Here is a 21,294-nt window from a genome sequence, read left to right on the forward strand (position 1 = left end):
CACCGATCCTCTACCGGTTAGAGACCTGGAGAGACCTACAAGCCACAGTGTCTTGCACCCACTGTGAAATTTGGTTGAGGATCATGATGATCTGGGGGTGCTTCAGCAATGCTGGGATCGGGCAGATTCGTCTTGTGAAGGATGCATGAATTAAGCCAAGTACAAGGTTATCCTGGAAGAAAACTGGCTTCCTTCTGCTCTGACAATGTTCCCCAACTCTGACGATTGTTTTTTCCAGTATGACAATGCTCCATGCCACACAGCCAGGTCAATCAAGGTGTAGATGGAGGACCACCGGATCAAGACCCTGTCATGACCAGCCCAATCTCCAGACCTGAACCCCATTGAAAACCTCTGGAATGTGATCAAGAGGAAGATGGATGGCCACAAACCATCAAACAAATGATGGTTATTCCACCAAATTTTGATTTCTGAACTCTTCCTAAATTAAAAAAAATTGTATTGTGTTGTTTAAAAATGTATTTGAAAAATTATGTATTTGTTTAAAAATTATTTGAGGTCTGAAAACATGCATGGTTTTTTTTTTTTTTTTGACCAGTTGTAATTTCTGTAAATAAATGCACTAAATTACAATATTTTTAGTAAATCCAGAGAAACTTTTGGAGAAACTTTGCAGTGGTCTCTTTCATTTTTTCCCAATATATATATATATATATATATATATATATATATATATATATATATATATATATATTTACATTTATGCATTTGGCAGACGCTTTTATCCAAAGCGACTTACATAGCCCTTATTACAGGGACAATCCCCGAGCTGACCTGCAGTTAAGTGTCTTGCTCAAGGACACAATGGTGGTGGCTGTGGGGATAAAACCAGCAACCTTCTGATTACCAGATTACCAGTTATGTGGTTTAGACCACTACACCACCACCACTCCACACACAGTTTATTGTATATATATATATATATATATATATATATATATATATATATATATATATATTTTATTATTTTTGTTTGCTAATGTCCACTTCTCTTTTTATCAATTAGATGCTTAGATCTTTTTAATTTTTTATTGCTTAATTGTGTTTTAAATGTTATCAATTAATTTGTTTTGACATACATTTGTACATATGTATTATTACTATTGTGTTTCCACTTCCCTTTTTTGTTAATGTGATGTTTTGTTTTAAGTGTTTTTATTGGTTATTTGTGTTTTAATGTTATCCCCAGTTTAATATTTTCACATTCTGACATATGGAGCTTTTGGAGCTGCATTTTAGCATATGTGTATTTATGTATAAATAATACATATTTTATGTTACAATAATTTTTTATGACAGTGAAAATGAACAGGCCTAATATTGGAGTTTGAAGTAGGGAAGTAGGCCTATATTATTATTATAATTTTTTAGTTTGCCTTGCGCCTTTCACCAGCCCAATAACAAAAATGATATTTTATTTCAAAGGCCTGATTTACCAGTCCACACAGCCTTACCTCTCGGATAACTACAATGACAGTAACCATGCACGATTAGCCAGTCCTTCAAAGAGCGTTAACATGCTTAAACGGTAATATGATTATTTTCCTTTTGTTGTGCTTGCATGATTAATCTCACAAGCGAACCCAAAGGTTCTGAAGCTGCCCATTCGCATGCAGCCAGCCTCCTGCACCTCCTGGCAACGGTTGCTGTGGTGACCAACTACGTCACGAACGTCTTGGTTACCATAGTTCGCGTGACGTAAGCGACCCTGTAAAACAGTGTAAGAAACCCCGGACAGAGGTTACCATGGATACTGGTGGGGGGGAAGGGGTGGAGTTTAGAGGAAGCGGAAGTGTCAGCGCAAGCGGAAGTGGTACTGCCCTGAATACCCCGAGCAGCGAAACGGAGGACAGCTTGATACTCTCATCATTTAGAGACACAAATCAGGACTCGAAATATATTTAAATGTGAGTTGCATTGCCCATTAACGCCGCTCATGTGATATTATCAATATTCTTGATTCATTTTGCAGTGTGCTAACTCATGTATGCCCCCTCAAGATTGTCAATGGCGGAAGGTGTCTATTGTGGTTTTGGGCTCGGTACTTAGGCCGAGGCGGGGTATGAATAACGAGTATTCCCGATTTATTTCCGATTGTGTCCGATTTATATTCGCAGAGTGCGCTTCCCGCTCTGTTATTATATAGGAGCGGGACCAACTCACCTCAGCGTTTAACCAAACTTATCCGCACGGGTGAACGGTTAGCCTCCGTGTCTATTCAATGCCTGGGCGTCGTGAAAGCTAACAGGCTAACCAGTGTCATGATTAAATACACTTTTAGGAAGTAAAACGCAGTCTATAGCCGCGCACGTGCCAATTAATTGCAATCAACAACCGTTAGAAATGAATTCGACTCGAATGTTCCGCGTGAGGCGGCGCGTCCATGTCAATTCCACAAGGTAACGTTAGCGAGAGGGCGTTGCATTGGATGCTAAAGCTATTAGCGTGTTAGCTCTAGCGATGAGCTTCGGATATTCTGCAGTGCAGTATCAGCGAGACTGGGTGCTGTAAATGACTTAAATCAACAATTGAGCTACATTCAAAATCACTTAATTACATAATATAGTGGAATAGGATAAGTACAAATCGCAAATATCATCGCCTCAGATTGGATGGTGTTTTTTTTAGGACGCGCGGTGAGGGCACAGACGCTTAGTTTATTCTGCGTGACACACCTTTTAAATAAGTTTAATTCGACACCTGTTTATGTCACGTATGTAAACTAAGACATTTGACTGTTACTCCAAGGCACTTAGTGACATTAGGCAGCCGATTGGCTGATGGACACCGCTGTGCTTAGGTCTCCAGGAACTGAACGGGCTGTTTACACTAGCCTGACAGCGTTACCTGTGCTTCGGGCTCAGATAAGAGTTGGATCGGTTCAGGCGGAGAGATAACGCCCAGGGCGTTGCCACTCCGTCATTTGTCGAGCTGGAGAGGCTAGAGAGAGTTGAGATTCCCAAAACGGTCTCAAAGAATCCCGATTTCCTTCAAGCTGATTTGTATTTCTATTCAGTGACATTGTTTGAAGGTAGGGGGACACAATGTATTCATCTATTGGTAAGATACAATCAAGGCAAGAGTCTTATCAGTCTGTTGGAGAACTTTGATTAAGATTGAATAAGGGGGATGCGTTGTGTGTTTTAATGATTGATTTAGACTTTGACCTGTTTCATAACCTTTTGGATGTTTTAAAAATAATCGTTTTTGACCTGCTTTTTAATTTGGTTGGACTGTGACTCTCCAGCAAAGAAACCACTGCATCATATTGGAATATAAATAATAATATTATAAATGATGTCATTGCTCTTTGAAATGAAATGACTCATGTGTGTTCCATGTAGTTTGTATTTCTATCACGGATGTTACAGCTCTCAAATATTTTCTATAGTTTGACCATTTTTAAATTTAAGTTTAAAGGAATAGTTCACCCAAAAATAAAAATTCTGTCATTTGCTCACCCTCATGCCATCCCAGATGTGGATGATTTTATTTCTTCTGCCAAACACAAATGAAGATTTTTAGAAGAATATCTCAGCGCTTTAGGTCCAAGTGAATGGTGACCAAAACTTTGAAGCTCCAGAAATGGAGCATAATAGTTATCCATAAAACTCCAGTGGTTTAATCCACGTCTTCTGAAGCGATCCAGTCGGTTTTGGGATTTTCACTGTACCTCTTGCCAATGCAGTTTGTAAATACAATCATGATTTGAAGCTCAATTAAACTTCCTAGTACTTAATGCATGTGCAGAGCGCTGGATGGCAATAGGAATAGAAGCCTTTATTTTTTTTATTTTTGGTCACACATTATACATAAATTTAGCATGTATACAGTGAAATTTTTTTCTCATATCCCAGCTAAGCTAGGGTCAGAGTGCAGGGTCAGCCATAATATGGTCATGGGTCTTGCTCAAGGGCCCAACAGTGGCATATTGGCGGTGCTGGGGCTTTAACCCCTGACCTTCTGCTCTGACCTTTCCAAAAAATATTGGATTGCTTCTCAAGACCTGGATTAAACCACTGGAGTCATATTGATTACATTTATGCTGCCTTTGTGCATATTGGAGTTTCAAAGTTTTGGTTATCACCAGTCATTTACCATGTATGGATGGACCTACAGAGCAGAGTTATTCCTTTAAAAAAAAATTGTTTTGCAGAACAAAGTAATAAGCATCTGAGATGGCATGAGGGTGAGTAAATGATGAGAGAATATTCATTATTGGGTGAACTATTCCTTTATTTTTTTTCAGGTTAGTTGAAGTACAAATATCATAAAAAATGAGAACCTGGTTTATCATGCATAAAAAAGCAAATTATATGCACAAACTGTATTTAACTTTCCTTCTTTTTTTTGGATTGCTCTAAAATGACAATGTGATTTTGTCCAAAATGTATGAAATGTTCTGGTTTCAATTTAAGTTTTCTGTAGACTCTCACAGAAAGTGGGCTGATTTCGCCTTGTCCCTCAATTTGTAAAAACAAGCTAAAATTGTGTTGATAAGAATGAAGTCTACAGGGCAAGACATCAGGATACATACTCATCTTTTCAAAAGTATTGCCAAAAGACTTCTAAAGTTATACGAGTGAACTAGGGCTGCAACTAATGATTATTTTTATAATCGACTAATCTAACGGTTATTAGAATGATTATTCGGGCGATTATAGCAACGATTAATCATTGGATCTTAATAGACTATTCAGCTTGTGCCCTGAGTTAAAAGGTTGTATTAAACATACTAACAATAAAATTAAATATAAGTTTATTTTGATATGTATTTTTTCACTTGTTCATACTTCTGCCAGTGCAGTAAAGTAGAAATATACTTGTATTCATGATATTTGCTCTAGAACAAGTCTGAATATCTTATATGTTGCTTCTCAGGTAAATGTATCTTGTTTTAAAGGGTAACTAAACCAACTTTTTTTAGTTAATGATCTGTAAGAATGGGGCTTTATTAGTACTGGTCATTGATTCAAGTAATTTTTTTGACATTTGTGTATAAAGTGTTTTAATTCTACAATATATGGTGTAAAAACGTCTGAGTGCTGCCCTCTTCAGGTTGAACGGTGGCTACTGCAGTTGAATTTTCCTATTCCCTTGCGCGGCTGCTTCACTAGCATCGTCGGATGCCGATCGCGAAGCGGGAGTTAAAACCGCAGTTAGAGCCAGCGGCTTGAATTGATATTCGTGTGCACCGACAATTCACCCTCCTTCACTTCAGGTGAAGGTGGGGGAGAAAAGTCCTCGACTTCAAAAGACCGCTCCGTGGCAAAGCTACTTGCGTCACTCCAGTCACTCCATTTTAGAGTCTGACAGCAGCTGTCAATTAATCCGTCACTACGGGTCTCAAGTGCACGCGGTTCCGCGGTTCGTCCCCTCTATCCCCGCTGGGGTCTGCCCACTTTTCCAGCATTTTTCAAATATTGCTAGTGGGTGGAGTCAGACTCTGAGCAGGGGTTTAGTTACCCTTTAAGGATTTTTACATATTTATATTGGGCAGACAAATAAAAAAAAATGTTTTTTGCATTGTATAATGGGCTAAGACTACACCCTCTCACCTTTCCGTTCACTTGATTCTGATCCATCTTTAACTCACAAAAGACAAACTCCTTTATAGAGTTGCATATCGCAGATTTTCTTGCATGTCGAGAGCAATCACTATAAACAAAATCTAGCTGAAGAAAGCATGCGCCAGTGATGAGCATCACTGCGCGAGACAGTGTATCAGCCGGGAGAAGTTTGAAACTCTCTCGCGCTGTTTTTCATGTGACCCATGTGACTGCACACACAAATGCCAATTTCGGAGTTTGTGCTTATTTATACAGCCCACTTCCTTATTATTTGAACTTTAATAAAGGATGCATTAAATACGGTATATAATGGTGCAGTGTTTCCTTTTTAGATGCTCTGACAGGCAAGTTTTGAGAAGCGGAACACCAGGTACGGCGCCGCTTTATTTCACGACGCTTCTGTATATACTTAATTTGCATTTTTGTATTATGATACTCTATCTACATCACCTTAATCTGTTTGGAGTGCGTCTGGACTGTGAGCTGTTCTTTCTTCCTCTCCTCAATCAAGTGCGAGCTGAAGTGCTGCTCTCCTGCATCATCATTAGCGTTTCAAAAGATCTTATGTTGTGTTAAATGAAATCAGAAGACTATTCGACAATGCAAATTTTTGATAATATCGACTAATCGTTTCACCCTTAGAGTGAACACGAGACAAGTGTAAAAATCACTGGCCAACCTTATCTGTCAAATGTTGTTTCCAATTTTTCAACTCGTGCCTTGATGTAAACCTGTAAACGTTTGCATGATATCCTCACATATACCAAAAAGAGTGAAAAATCCACCCACAGGAATTAATAAGAAGTTCAATTTGGACTGCTTCACTGCTCAACATATTTTTGTATAGAACAATTAAAATATGTTTGCTTAAATATATTAGCTGCACATTTCACATTTAAACCCTTTGGAATGCCTTGCCCCATAGACATCCATTCTAAGAGCATTACTGTAGATACAATGTTTGTTTTTACAAACTGAGGGACGAGTCGTAATTATTTATGTGGTAATCTATAGCATGTCACATTTGAATGCGCCACATTCTTTTAAAGAAATGATGGTACTCGGGACTTGATGTTTTGTCTGCTTAATGCCTTCATAGGGCTGGGTGATAAAACGATATCGATATATATATATCACGATAAAGAAAATCCACGATAAGCTTTTGAATATTGAATAAGGAATTTTCGATTTACTGCGTGTCGCTAAAACACAAGCAGTTCGGCTTTCTCTACTGGGGTGGACTAAATCCGCTCAAATGCTCACAGCGCTAGAAGAGAGCTTCCTCCGCACCGCTGCCAATCCTATGATCCACCTTGCGAGCATGACGCTTGGCTTTCATAAGAATTAATAAAAAACGCTCTCGACTTCGCTCACGATGCGCCAGTGGTAATGTAGTGTCAGACTGGATGAACTTGCTAATGCTAGCTGCCTTGCTAACAATTAGGTTACGTTGGACACGTATTGATTCCATCCACACCGCAAGACTTCATGACAATGGTTGCATCATCTCTAGTGAAGAGCGCAACAGAACAACAGTGATGTCGACAACAGCTCTGATCTTTCTGTGCTGTAATCTTGAATATTGTTCTCTAGCACCAAACATGCATAATGTCTGCCCTGTCCCGCTCTGCATGCGTTGCCTCTTTTCCCTGCATGTGTTTAGACATGAAGCGCCGCATGAGTTAACGTGGATTCAAAGCACCTTTTAGACCAGACATGGGCAATTTACGGCCTGCGGGCTGGATCAGGCCCTCCACATGGTTTAATGTGGCCCGCGGCTCATTTATCGAAAACGTTTTTTTTTTCTCATTTGATATTTTGGTTAACTTGCATTGGGACCTAACGCATCTCCACAAGTGTTTACCATGCTCAGGGTTGCCAGATAAGATATGCAACACCCCCAGTTTGAGATTTATACTTGCCCAAATTGGAAATTCTGACTAATGTTATACTTATTTTGTGCAATCTGGCAACCATGCACGCAAGTGCACTTTTTCTGTTTCTCGCTTTCCCCTTTGAACAAACTTGTCTATCTTTAGTGCAATATTCTGTAAAAGGAAAAGTCTTATACGGCTACTCTGTGTCCATTCTTGAGGCTGCTTGTGATGTTTGGTGCTACTAATTTGGCAGGTAAACCTTCTTAGTTATTAAATTAAATATAGAAGTAGATCTCGGCATCATTGACATGCGAGCAAAAGCAAACAAGGGATGAATATGTAAATGTATTTTTTTATTTGTGCAATTTAGAAATGTTGAAGTCCCTTAGCGCCTGTATTTTAATCTAACTCTTGCAGTAATAATTTATCATAGTCATGCAGCTGGTGTTATTCAGTTGTGTGCTGAAAGTCAAACCATCGAGGAGACCCGCATCATGAACCTTTTAGCATGTAAACAGGTAATGTTTTAGAAAAAAATAAGTAAACTCGCCCGCTTTGCGACAAACATTAAGAGTTCTATAAATGTCTCCTTTTGTTTTTCTTTTTTTTTCTTTTTTTATATTATTATTATTAAAACAGACCCCTGCTGTAGAGAGTGTTAAATTGAATAATAAATATTAATGAATAATAAAAAAAGGGAAGTAGAGATGGTAAAAGCTCAGCCTTTATTTGTTTTTGTCTTTTTAATGCCTGTTAGAAAAGTATCTACCTTTTGTAGAGCAATACAATACTTAAGGCAATTGCAGACTAGTCTCACTAGTCACAGATACACTTCAGAAAATTGAGTACACAACTATTTCTGGGCTTAAAGGTTACAAAAACCAAATCAATGCAGAACATTGTATCTCAAAAGTAATACAATGTGGCCCCCTATGCACTATTTAAAGCCCGATGTGGCCCCTTTACCAAAATAGTTGCCAAACCCTGTTTTAGGCCATAACGTTCTAAATGTATCTATTAATCAGCATGTTACAAGCCTTTTAATAATAAACAAATCGATTTCTGTTCTAATTTTTGAAAATTAATTAGATGTCTGGAATGGATAAGGAAAGACTAAAATTACTAGTTGGTTGACTAGTCTCTCACTTTAATAAAAATATACTAATGTTTTTTACATTTAAAAAAAAAAAAAAAACAACTTTTTCTAAATGTTCTCTCAGGACACCCCTGAACCCACATTCAGCATCATTCCACAGTCACAAGGGTTTCTATCTGAATCTAAAAAATATAAAAAAACAATTCATTTTAATGTAAAAATATTCCAACAAATACTGGACTGCTGACACTATGCTTCAGAACAAACAGATGATCTTTTAACATTCATTTTCAATTGATAAAATATTTAAACATTTTGGTAGAAGTTCCTGCAGACTCTACTGCTTTGGCCGTCTCTGGACCCCCTGTGCAGTTTTGTAGAGACTATTTTGACTGTTTAGAATACATTGTTTTTTTCTTTTCTTTCATCAACTTTGAAATAAAATAAAAAAAGAAATGCAATGTTTAAATGTATATCGTGATAACAATTTTGGCCATATCGCCCAGCCCTATGCCTTCATAAAGGACTTTTTTAATCTTATACATTGATTAAAATATATAGATGAACAACCTCCATTAAATGACCTACATAAAGTGAACAGAGGAATAGAATTTGAAAAGAAAACAAATGAACATGCCTTTTCATTGGACCTCTTATATGCGATTAGTCACTCATGAGATCCCTGGGTAGCCTTCAGTATGATTTAAATTTTGTAAGACCCCAAATTTAATAATAGAATCTGGTGCAGGTCAAAGTAGGCACCAACTTGAAGGTTGACCTCTTTACAACAAAACGAGGTCAACGAAACGAAACAAAACTTGACTTTTTTTATATAGCGGCACCAGGGACTGAAGTATGGAGCAGACTAAAGAAACTAGCAATTTAAAGTTATCTAACATAACCCACTTCCCCACTTTCAATGCAGCTGCGTCATGGACAAGAGTGATCTAGTACAGAAGGCTAAGCTCGCTGAGCAGGCCGAGCGTTATGATGACATGGCTGCTTCCATGAAGGCTGTCACAGAGGGCGGCGTTGAGCTTTCCAACGAGGAACGCAACCTGCTCTCCGTGGCCTACAAGAATGTGGTGGGTGCCCGCCGCTCGTCCTGGCGCGTGATCTCCAGCATCGAGCAGAAAACAGAGGGCAACGAGAAGAAACAGCAGATGGCGCGTGAATACCGTGAGAAGATCGAGACTGAGCTTCAGGACATCTGCAACGATGTGCTGGTGAGAGATTGGACACGTGGGTCTGAGAGATTGAAGGAGAATGTGTGTCTGGCTTGTTTGACTCCCAGTTACATACAGAATTAAATTTGTTTTACAGGCCTGGAAAGATCTTGGAAATTTCTATAGTGAATATACGTCATACTAGTTTAGCTCTGCTCTAAAATGTTTCGTTAACTAGATATTGCTCTTGTGTGGAGTAGAAGTCTGCTCCATAATGACATCGAAGCAAATCATTCTTTTGGTCTGAAAGATTCATTAGTAAATCGGTCTAAGTTTGAGTAGTTTTCTACAATCCCTGTACATTAATTACTAAAAACTGGAAAGGTCTGTTTTATAAATTCTCTTATGTCATTGTCTAAAACTTGTCTAAGACCTTAGTCTTTCCTCTGTTCTCTTAGGGTCTCTTGGAGAAGTTCCTCATTCCTAACGCTAGCCAGGCAGAGAGCAAAGTATTCTACCTGAAAATGAAAGGAGACTACTACAGATACCTGTCCGAGGTGGCAGCCGGAGACTCAAAGAAAAGTGAGCTCATTATATTTGTAAAGGCTGTGCGAACTTTGTTGTCATGGGCATTTTAATGTTGGCACCAAGCTTGTGTCATAGATGTTTGGGTAACAAGTGATCCAAGTTTAGTCATTAAGGTGGAGGTAATTTAATACAGTAAAGATCTGAGCCGCTAATACAGAAGGATTAAAAAACAAATGACTTAAGTTCTTGCATTGTTGAGATTATAGCAATTAGTGGTTGATGGTTTTTTTATTTTATGGAATGGGCGTGTTCGAGGAATTTTGTAGTCGAGAACTCTAACCCACAAAAAGATGAGTAATTGATTACTCGTGTATTAAAACTAGAGATGTCCCGCTCGATCAACCACCAATCAAAATCAGCCGATATTATTCTTAAATCAGTGATCGGCCAATCGTGCCTAGATTTAGGGCTGATCTTTTTTGCAACATGCAGACAATCACACATACACTGCTCCTCTAATGAATGAGTGCTTTCTCAGCCCTTGAAGCATGACAGAATGGCCTATGGAGGGTGAGTTGTTGCCAATTCTAAGCATTCACAAATTTAAACTTTCAGAAATTATGTAATTGAGATGAATATGCCTGTTTGTTTTTAAAAATGTGTAAGAATTACATGTGTATGAATATTAATTTGCCCATTTTCTAGCATCGTTACGGTAGTTATTCAGACTCATTGCAGAGTGAACAGGAAGAGGATATAAAGGCTGCTAACAGGTTTAAAAACACATTAAAGAACAAATAAACATGCAAATACATGACGTGAGTTGTGACAATCAGATGTTGTGTTGAGGGCTAGAGACTGTTTTAGCAATCATGAGCGCTTTTAGTTTTACTCTCTTTAACATGAGCGCTCTGTCAAAGACGTGCACTCTTCAGGTGCTCGCAATATCTCATTATCAGTCACTCATCCCAATTTAAAATAGATTAATGTTGGTCACAATACCACTAATAATAAATATAACAGTTTAACCTTCAATAACGACACCACGTCTTCATGCATTTGCTTAATAATTAGTGATTTGTGTTACAGCAAACTCCAAGACTGTAAACAGACCATAGATATTAATGATTTCTCACTGGAGAAGTTTTAGGGCTTGTTATGAATATATTTGTCTTATTTTTTAATGTATCGCTGCGGTGTGTGATGCTTTCATGGTTTTTACTGGTTGTCAGTAGAGGTCGACCGATTAATCGGCCGTTTTTTTTACATAATCGGCATCGGCCAATATCCACGCATATCAAGCCGATTATTAGGCAGGCGCATCTGTGGGCAGCCTAGTGTTGTTGTGGAACACGTGTTCGACGCATGCTGCCCCTAGAGTCATTTTCCAGCAGAGTGAGCAGACCTCAGTGCCTAAGGAAGGAGCTAAGTTCCTTGGAGAAAACAGTAAGGGTTAAATTTGTATAACTTCTTTAGATTTAATTAATAACTTTTGATATGTTACTGCCAACTTCAAGAAAAAAACGTGACAAACGCGATAGTTGACATGACGTTCGGCTACTTTGGATATTGATAGCGTAGTTGAAGTTGCAATTATCACAGCAGAAGGGTTGCTATCATGTCACAATATGGAAGCAAGAATTTTGCAATTACAGACAGTGAATCTGAGACTTTTATTTGTTCTGTTTGTGTGTCTTATATTTGAGAGGGTTGTCACTCAATGCAGATAAATAAGTAATAAAAAAAGATACCAACTCGCTATAGGCTATTGAAGGACTGGCTTTGGTAAGCTCGGACGTTATCGGTTCTGCTGTCGGTACTGGAGAAATTAAGAAAATACATTTATTATTGCTATAAAGAGAAAGTTATTTTATATCGCCAGCCATTTCTATGTATAATAATATGAAACCATTTGTCTGTGATGCAATTTAGCTATTCGCAGTCAGAGAGAGAGAGAGAGAGAGAACGAGAACGAGAACTCGCTCACGCGGTGCTACAGCGAGCACAACACAGCCCTGCTTAATGAGTGACAGAACTAAACATTCAAACATAGCCTGGTTTAGATCTGTGATTATTAGTCTGATTTTATTTTAGATTTCGCCTTCCAAAGATTATAAAAAGAATATTTATACATAAGCCGCATTCTGTCTAGCACAACTTCCTTCCCTTCACAGCGGTGCACTGACATTTCTCCCTAAAACTCAAACTTAACGCCAGAATCAGCACGATCGGTGATTGTTGTAAAATGCTACTGTTGCTAAATTACGGACGCGTTTAATAATAAAAGAGCGCAAGAGATAGGCTACGTTCCCAAGGTGGCGCAGCTCGAAACACACCGCAAAGAGACGAGCAAAGTATAGACTACTTTGGGTTTCATGCGTCTAAACGATCAACTATACACAAAAATATGTCAAAATGACCGGCTTGGAGATTCACTTAAACACAGTTTATGTCTTAAATGGACGTAGTTATGGAAATAGTTGGGGAGAAAATATGCTGCATCAGGAGCCTATTAGATCTGAACTCGGTCTTAAAGGGGAAGCGGTCTATTAAACGTGACGATTGAGCCACTGCGAATCAAACAACAAAAGGCAAAGAGAAAATCACTTACAGCTCTTGAATGACTTCAAGAGCTGTAACTGTTCATAACTTCTGCATTAATAAGCATTAATCTAGCTATGATAAACTATGCAGTGTTATTTTACAATTGATTACTTTATTAGATTTCTTTTTAGACCACACCTGAACAGTTAATGTTAGACCTTCCTGAAATAAAATTATATATATATATATATATAACAAAAAGAACCGTTAAGAATACCGTTAAAGTACCGGATCGATAAGCAGTATCGGTAAGATGGTAATACCATTAAAACCTTAACGATGCCCATCCCTAGTTTATGCCTGTGCTTCTCTTGGATGCTCTGAATATTGGATTACGTGTCTGGATTGCCCCTTAATTAAAGCTGCATTTGGATTTCAACCTTCGTGTCTCGGAGCAGTTCGTAACACCTGCTTTGTTTATTTAATATATTTGTTATACATTATTTATACAATATGTTTATACATTTTTAATTTTAAGTGTACAAGTGCAGATTGGTCAAGTGTTCAATAAATGTATTTGTTGAGAAATGTTGTCTATCTTAAGTAATTATTTGTGTTACATTTTATCTTTCAAATAAAAGGTTCAAATAAGAGGTTAAAAACAAGCACATATCGGCCAAATATCGGCCAAAATAAATCGGCAGCATTAATCGGCCATCGGCCGACCCGGATTTCAAAAGATCGGCATCGGCCTTAAAAAACCAATATCGGTCGACCTCTAGTTGTCAGTATGGCACAATGACCTTTTGATATTGACAACATAACTATTAATAACTGTTTCATTATTGTTGAACTTGGGCCTGTTAAAGTGTAACTATTTACGGCACTTTTAAGTGGAATTGCGAAATTTTGAATTCGTTTTTATAAATAATTTTTTTGTTTTGACTATTCAAGTCAAGCTGTTTACATACACCATTTGTAAGTGTATGTAAGATTTCTATTCATCCATACAGAACTCAGTGGGTTTGTGATTTATTTTTGTACCTGAATATTAGAGTTAAAATAAGCTATTACACCATTTAAGGAGAAGTTGATTTTAGATTTTGTTTTAGACTTTGTTTACTTAGTTATTTTTGTAAACAAACAAAAAAAAAAAACAGTCTGCAGGTCTATCTAGGCAAATACAAGTATCGGTTCGAGTCTCTGTATCGGCAGATATTTAATATTTAAATATCGGATAGGGGGCCAAAAAAGCTGATGACACGTTCGTAAAATTTATTTCAGAAATGAGTTTGTGTTCAAGGGCTGAGAATGCTATTAGTAACATTGCTAACACTGTTCTACATTACAGAGAAATACTACTGTTTTACAGTTTTTAAAATGTAAATTTTACAAGTGCACGCACAAAGCGAGCCTCAGCAACACCGGCAGAAGTGGTAATGATTCTGAATGTGTCAGAAAAACCAGCAAGGAGAATGTCTGAACATTTTGTTAATTTATAGAGAGAAATGCACATTTGGGTTGGCTTTGACAATGTCAAGACGATATTTGGCTGGTTTTCCCATTTAATGTGTTAAATTAGTATTATTATTATTAGGCTAATTTTATTATCAAATTAATATTAAAAATGATTTTCCCATAGACAGACACATGCTTGAAGAAACGCACTATTATATTGTTTAGGAAAAAATTACAGAAAATCTGTCTGTGCATGATACGCTGTTTGTATAACTGTTGAGTTGTGCGGTCACATGGAACACACGCATGTAAAAGGTTCTCACCCTTTCTTTGTTTCTGTCTTCTGAATATTTTTTTTTTTTTGCAAGAACAGTATCATATATAAGTGCTGCAAATGACATCAGACATCTCAGCTCAGAAGGTGCTTTGAGTTCAGCTACGTTATTTCCACAGCAGTTAATTATGACCACAACTCTACAGCCTGTACATCTGATTTAAACATAAAATAATACAAATACACATTCACCTCAAACCATAATTTATGTTTCAGTGATTTATTATCATCATTATAATAATTATTTTGTACAATTATAATTGCTTTATGTCTTCATTTGTGGAAGTAATATTCCGCCTGCATGTTTGGACGGATACTTGCCTGATGGTAAATGGAAAGGTGGTCACATACAGTGTATGTATGTCTATAAATATATATTTTTATTTATTTGATCACTTCATTATTTTAATTGCTTTTTCATTTCGTTTGGAGTGCAATTTGTATTTAAAAATGTATTTTGATGTAAGTTTTTAAATTAATTCATTTTCAATGCAGAATCACTAAAATAAGGATATTCACTGATCCCTCAGCCTGGGGGTTGCCGATGTAATTGGATATTTAAAGATATATATCTATCTCTCATAAAGGAGGGAACAAAACAAATGTATTCACACACATGATGTATTTTCCCGGACAACAATACCTGACCAGTATAGACTGCACATATGAAGTAGGTTCTTTTCTAGAGAGATGTTGTCCTTCATAACTGTTTTAAAGCCATCTTTTAAACACACATTTTAATTGCAACTAATTGTTTTCCAGTTTCATTAAAAAAATGTGTTAAAAGAAAGTCTTGATTTATTCTGTAGGCCTAACCCTGCTTAACAAAAATTACCCCATATTACCACCTAGCATCCAACCAGCGGTAATACCAGTGTCTGTCGGTTTCCTGTGGAATTTGTTTTTCTGCAACCAACAGACCAATCAAAACTTAGTCGACCAAGACTCTTCTCATCAACTAACGTTTGGTCGACTATTCGGTGGCAGCCCTAATAGAAACCAATACTGACAGCATTAGTGTAATGCACATTAGTGTTGTCACGGTACAAAAATATCAGTAGTCTGTACTGATACCAGTAATATTTCTTGATTTTCAATTCCAGTTTCAATACCACAGAAAACAAATTATATTTAATTGAACACACTTTAATTTATCCTATTAAAAGTTTTCTACAGAACATGTAGACTGTATATTAATCTAATTAAGTTGCATCCATGTCCATTTCGGTGTAAAAGGAGTCTCCGAACACATGTTCAAATAATCATATGAGTGTTTGTAAGTAGCTGTCTGTATATCAGACAGCGCGCCGGTTCCGAATTGAGTAGGTGCTCTGTATTACCGGGAGTGCAGAAATGCTGGAATCGATACATCTTTTTTATTTTAGTATTGACTTGGTACCGGAGTGCCGGTACTTTTGACAACACTAATGCACATATATAAACTCTACATAAAGGCCATCACATTTTTATAATTTCACATTTTATCATTCATAAAAAACAAGTGGAATTTTTTTTTATTAAAATGTCTTCATCAAATACGCTTTGCCTGTGTTCAGAGATTTAAAACACATACTGGTCTGTTAAGCTTCAGAGTTTCTTGTACCGCTTCACATTTTCTTTCCACCATAAATACAGATCCTCGTCTGATTATTTGCAGGATTCCAACAAGAACTAAATACCAATAGAGTAGAATTAAACAAGAATTGCCAAACTTGACCTCACACTTGGCCAAAGACACCATGAAATCTCATCCAACACCTCAACAACACATATCGGCAGCGCCCTCAGTCGACTCAATTCAGGGTTTCTGTGGATCCTTAAAGTCTTAAATAAGGTTATAAAAGGTCTTCAATATCAAAAATGTTAAAACAAGTCTTAATTTTTATTTAAAGAGGTCTTATATTTTGGGGCAGACGGACAGGAATCGAGATGTCTAAATGTGATTATCAAACTTTAAAAGAATACGATTTAATTAAATGCATGCGCTGCGTCCTTCAAAGTGAAAATGTGGCACTGTTGTATTTTCTCCAAGCACGCGGGGGCTTGTGAGTGGTTCAGCTGTTGCAGGGCAGTTCACAATAAGAAAGGCTACATCTATATTTATCCGGATACATTTGAAAACAGCGTTTACCTTTCCAAACGCTCTCCAGACTAACGTTTTCAAGCGTTTTCCAGAAGTTGCTCATCCACACTGAAATGTGTTGTTGGTGTTGATGAAATATGAAAATGTTTGCTTTTTAATTGTTTATATTGTAATACATTGTAGATTATTATAGGAGCACACATTTTATATCCCTTAATGTTTGAATGAGCAGCTGGAAGCAGTGAAGCACAAATATTTCAAAATAAGAGACCCTGGTGTATTTAAAAGTTGAAGTGCCTTTTAAAGTTAAAAGTTCATGCTATGAATCAACAGATTAATCTGCCAGACCACTATATCTATCGTTATTCACAATTCGTTTTTGAATAATATTATAAATATATTAGTTAGATTGCCATGATTTTACATCCTTAAATTAAGATTTTTTTGTTTCATCAAATCAACAGCCACAGTGGATAACTCTCAGAAGGCATACCAGGATGCATTTGAGATCAGCAAGAAGGAAATGCAGCCAACACACCCCATCAGGCTGGGTCTAGCTCTCAACTTCTCTGTCTTCTACTATGAAATCCTCAACACCCCAGAACAGGCCTGCAGTTTGGCAAAGACGGTTAGAGAATTGTCTGTTTATCTCAACCTTGTTTTGAGTATACGTGATATACTATTTAATCCTTCATCTAGGCTAATTCATGCAACATTCTTCAGAGTTTATACTAAACACTACTGTAAGTATCTGGAGTGTGCTAGGGTTTCCAGTATACAAAAATACAAAAGTCCTGTAAATGGAAGATGTGACCCTCTGTTTACCTTTGCCTTAGGCTTTCGATGAGGCAATTGCTGAGCTGGACACCTTGAACGAGGACTCTTACAAAGACAGCACTCTGATCATGCAGTTACTAAGGGACAACCTTACTGTAAGTACCATGTGCCCCTTTTTTTTTTTTTTATACATCTGGGTCAGTTTCTTGGTTGTAGACAGGGTCTCAAATTAATGCTCCCCAATGACTGATAACAATAACGTTTACCATCAGAAGGTTGACTAGGTTTCTAATATACAAAGGGAAAACGGCTATGTAATAGAGGTGGCGTTGCATTTTTTTTTCTCAATTGATTCTCAATCGATTCACAGATATTCAGAATTGTAATAATTATTAACCCTCATGCACCGTATGGTTATTCTTGACCGAAATCAATTTTGTTTTGTCGATAAAGCTTGTTTCCGTTGACTGACGGGTACGAAACTTGGTGACTTTGTCCATTTGATATCTGAATGCAAAGAAATTGCCGTTGATTTGATCAGTCGGTGTAGAAGAAGAAAAAAGTTACACTTGGACTGGAAATTATTATATTTTTTTTCATTATTATATAAAAAAAACAAAACAGCCACAATGCAGGAAAAAAAACACACAGACCTGAAGGGGTGAGACTACAATTGCGGCATGTGATATGCTGCATACTAGAAAGTTTATAATTCTCAAGCACAGTTACACAAAAATCCAAGACGAGTGCTAATTGAAGAGATGGCCATTTTCAGGTAATTTTGTAGTCGAGGCCTCTTAACCCATAAAAACACCATACTCAATATTCATAAATTTAAAAGGTCATTTAAAAATAACGTGTTACACGTTCGTAAAATTTAGTTTTATTCACAAACGTTACCAAGAACAGTTTCAAAATAAGATAACTTCAACAAACTATGCTTTTCGTTTGGGGTAAAAAACTAAATGAACAATATGCATTAAAAAAAAAAAATAACATTTGCACTCACCCGGAGCTTAAATACAGACCAATACTGATGGCGTTAGAGTAACGCATGTGTATCTATAAACTCTTGAGTCTACATGAGGCAATCACATTTTTATAATTTCACATGTTATTGTTCAGAAAAACAAGTGGTAAAAGTTTGCTTTTAAAAAATGCACTCTGTCGGCATTCAGAGACTTAAAGCACATACACACATACTGGTCTGATAAGCTTCCCGTACAGCTCCACATTTTTACCACCATAAAAGCTGATCCTCGTCCATTGGTTTGCAAGTCTCTGACAGGAATATGAATTTAAATATTACCAGTATTGCCACACTTGGCTTTGCTTGAAAGTACAGACGCCATCATATCATCATTTCATCCAACACCTCAACAACAATACACATTCACAGCGCCCCTACAGTGGACTCCATTGTAAATGTGAGATTTGGTGAGTGATAAAGAGGTAAAGTGTAATTCAGTTTTGCTCACAGCAGGCAAATTAGCAAAGGAAAATCAATTTGCGATATTCGGGTAAAGTTTATAGTATTGGACTAGCTGGTGCAGAACGATTAGTCGATTACTTGTGTACATCCCTGGCTGAAGTTTAAGGTCAATTTGATTTGGATGTTTTTAATTTACACTAAACAAAAGCCGCAAAACCGCCTCTGAATCCTAGCTTGTTATACCTGCTTATTCTATTTCTATTGAGGGGGTTAGAGCAGAAATATTTTGGTAGAATCGTTACACCCCCCCCCAAAGATTGTGCCCCTACGTTGTTGCGGAAAAATTGTGATGCCTTGAGAATCACTCTCTCAAATTGAATCAAATCACAAAGTACCAACAGATTCCCATGCCTGCAAAATAATTGTAAGAAAATTATTTAAAGCAAAACGTCAGTATTGGACCTTGGGTTTAGATCAAGTTTGATTATGAATTAACAAAATTGTAACAAGTTCTCCACATTAGACTGATATGCGCATAAATAATTTTTTGTTATCTTTCCTACAGCTGTGGACATCAGAAAACCAGGGTGACGAGGGGGATGCCGGCGAGGGAGAGAACTAAAGACGTTGCACTTCACTGTTAAACCCACCTACACTCTCTTTATCTTACACATATACAGCCCATAATTCCCTGCTCCATCCACCTCACCTCTATCCACCTTTCTGTATGACGAGCAGCATGAATTGTACCTGACCTACACGTTTTTACCCCTCAAAGAGGCCATGAGTGACAGGGTAATGTTTGGTTTGTCAAAGGCTGACTTGTCTCAAACATGTTTGTTTGTGTATTTGTGGGGAAGCCCCCACCCCAAAAAAAGAGGTAAAGTCCATCTTTCCCTCCTACAATTTTTAAAAGGCATGTTTTCTGCCTCTAGCAGGATATGATGCATTCTAGAGTTCCTATCCCCCCTCTATCTTTATTCCCTAAATAGTGTACTGGCGATTGCTGTTTTCTTTTGTTTGTTTTTTTCTTCAAAAAATTATTAAACAGTCAATTAATTTAACAAACACTGTGATGTTTAGTTTTTCCTCCTGAATATCTTGTGGTTAATGGGAATTGAACGGTTTCGCTAAGAATAGCAGTACAATTCTGTTGCAAACTCATACAGAAGGGATGAAACAGGCTGTATTGTGACACTGACTAACATGCATTAATATTATTGCTGTCATGTGCGTCGTTTGATTTGGCATCCACAGCTAACAATGAAATAAAGGGACCCTAGGTTTGCCATTCCATATCTATACAGTAAAATTAAAGCATTCCATCAGCACATAACATTTTACGATCAAACAAATGGTAGAGTTACCCTAATGTGCTGTCTCAGGGGGCAGTCAACATAAAGGTTTGACGTCAGTAGACGATTTTCCTTGTTTGTTCCCCAAGTGTCAACTTTTGTTCCCTATTTGCGTAAGAACAACTCCCTTTAATAAAGATTTAAAGGTTTTAGAGGTAAATACAAAATTTTGTAAAATGTTGTAAACCTGCTTGCAAAGATGCTCGCTCGCTCTCTCTCTCTCTCTCTCTCTCTCTGTTGTCTCTCTCTCTCTCTGTTGTCTCTCTCTCTCTGATGAACGTCTCTACAGAACTTCTCCAAGTCAATGATTGAAGTTCGCCCTTTCCACAGTTTCAATTTTGATTCACTTCAATGTGAATTTCAGCTGTTCAGGATTTTCTAGAAAGTTTCTGTATAAGCTGAACAGTTCCACTGATAAATTCTTGAACAAACTTGAATTTTGTGTAATTTCACAAGCTGAGATCGTATATGGCAAGTAGTCATAGGGTGAAGATGGTAGTTGCTTTTGAAAGACTTCGTATAGATACAGGTGTAGCTACTCACTCAGTGTCACAATACATTGTCACATCACCATAACATTCCACTTAGGTGTAGAACTCATCTGTCTCAAGCTGAAGACAATGTTCATGCACTGAAGGTGAAATCTCTCTCCCCTTAGCTGAACAAATGGCAGTAATTCTACGCTTGATTACAAAAAATACAGTAGTGAATGTGGAGCCGAGCCTGTCTGTATATCTGGTATCTCCAATTGCTTTGTTTTTACTGACCAGTATTCTGCCTAAAGTTAGCTTCTGTGACGGTTTCATTGCTTAACGCGCACGTGGTTGTGAAAATTTAGACTAGCTTAAGGAAAAAATGACAAAAAAAATACAACCTGGTTATTGACGTAATACTAGATTTGTGTATGTCTTTTAAAACGGTTCTAGTTTCACCTTACATGTTATAATCAGGAAAGTGTAAAAGACAATTTAAAGTGAAATAAAAGTTTTATCAGTTCCAAATTTCGCTGTATTGTTTTTGACAGTGGTGTGATATATATTCAATCAAAATCAA

At 37.2% G+C, this 21,294-nt stretch overlaps 1 protein-coding gene across 1 annotated transcript; it reads left to right on the forward strand.

Moving 5' to 3' along the window:
* Positions 1-1,780: 1,780 nt before the first annotated feature.
* LOC127653866 (14-3-3 protein beta/alpha-A) lies at positions 1,781-21,242 on the forward strand. Its single transcript, XM_052140660.1, has 6 exons — positions 1,781-1,928; positions 9,490-9,790; positions 10,189-10,312; positions 17,142-17,305; positions 17,514-17,609; positions 19,452-21,242. The coding sequence occupies exons 2-6, from the start codon at positions 9,497-9,499 to the stop codon at positions 19,506-19,508; spliced, it is 735 nt and encodes a 244-aa protein (XP_051996620.1). The 5' UTR covers positions 1,781-1,928; positions 9,490-9,496; the 3' UTR covers positions 19,509-21,242.
* Positions 21,243-21,294: the final 52 nt, after the last annotated feature.

This window comes from Xyrauchen texanus, chromosome 13 (genome assembly GCF_025860055.1).
Source record: "Xyrauchen texanus isolate HMW12.3.18 chromosome 13, RBS_HiC_50CHRs, whole genome shotgun sequence".
Lineage (NCBI taxonomy): Eukaryota > Metazoa > Chordata > Actinopteri > Cypriniformes > Catostomidae > Xyrauchen > Xyrauchen texanus.

Coding starts and splice junctions, on each gene's coding strand:
- LOC127653866 (XM_052140660.1), top strand. CDS start 9,497: ATGGACAAGAGTGATCTAGTACAGAAGGCTAAGCTCGCTGAGCAGGCC. Junction 9,791..10,188: donor ACATCTGCAACGATGTGCTG/GTGAGAGATTGG, acceptor CTGTTCTCTTAG/GGTCTCTTGGAGAAGTTCCT. Junction 17,306..17,513: donor CCTGCAGTTTGGCAAAGACG/GTTAGAGAATTG, acceptor CCTTTGCCTTAG/GCTTTCGATGAGGCAATTGC.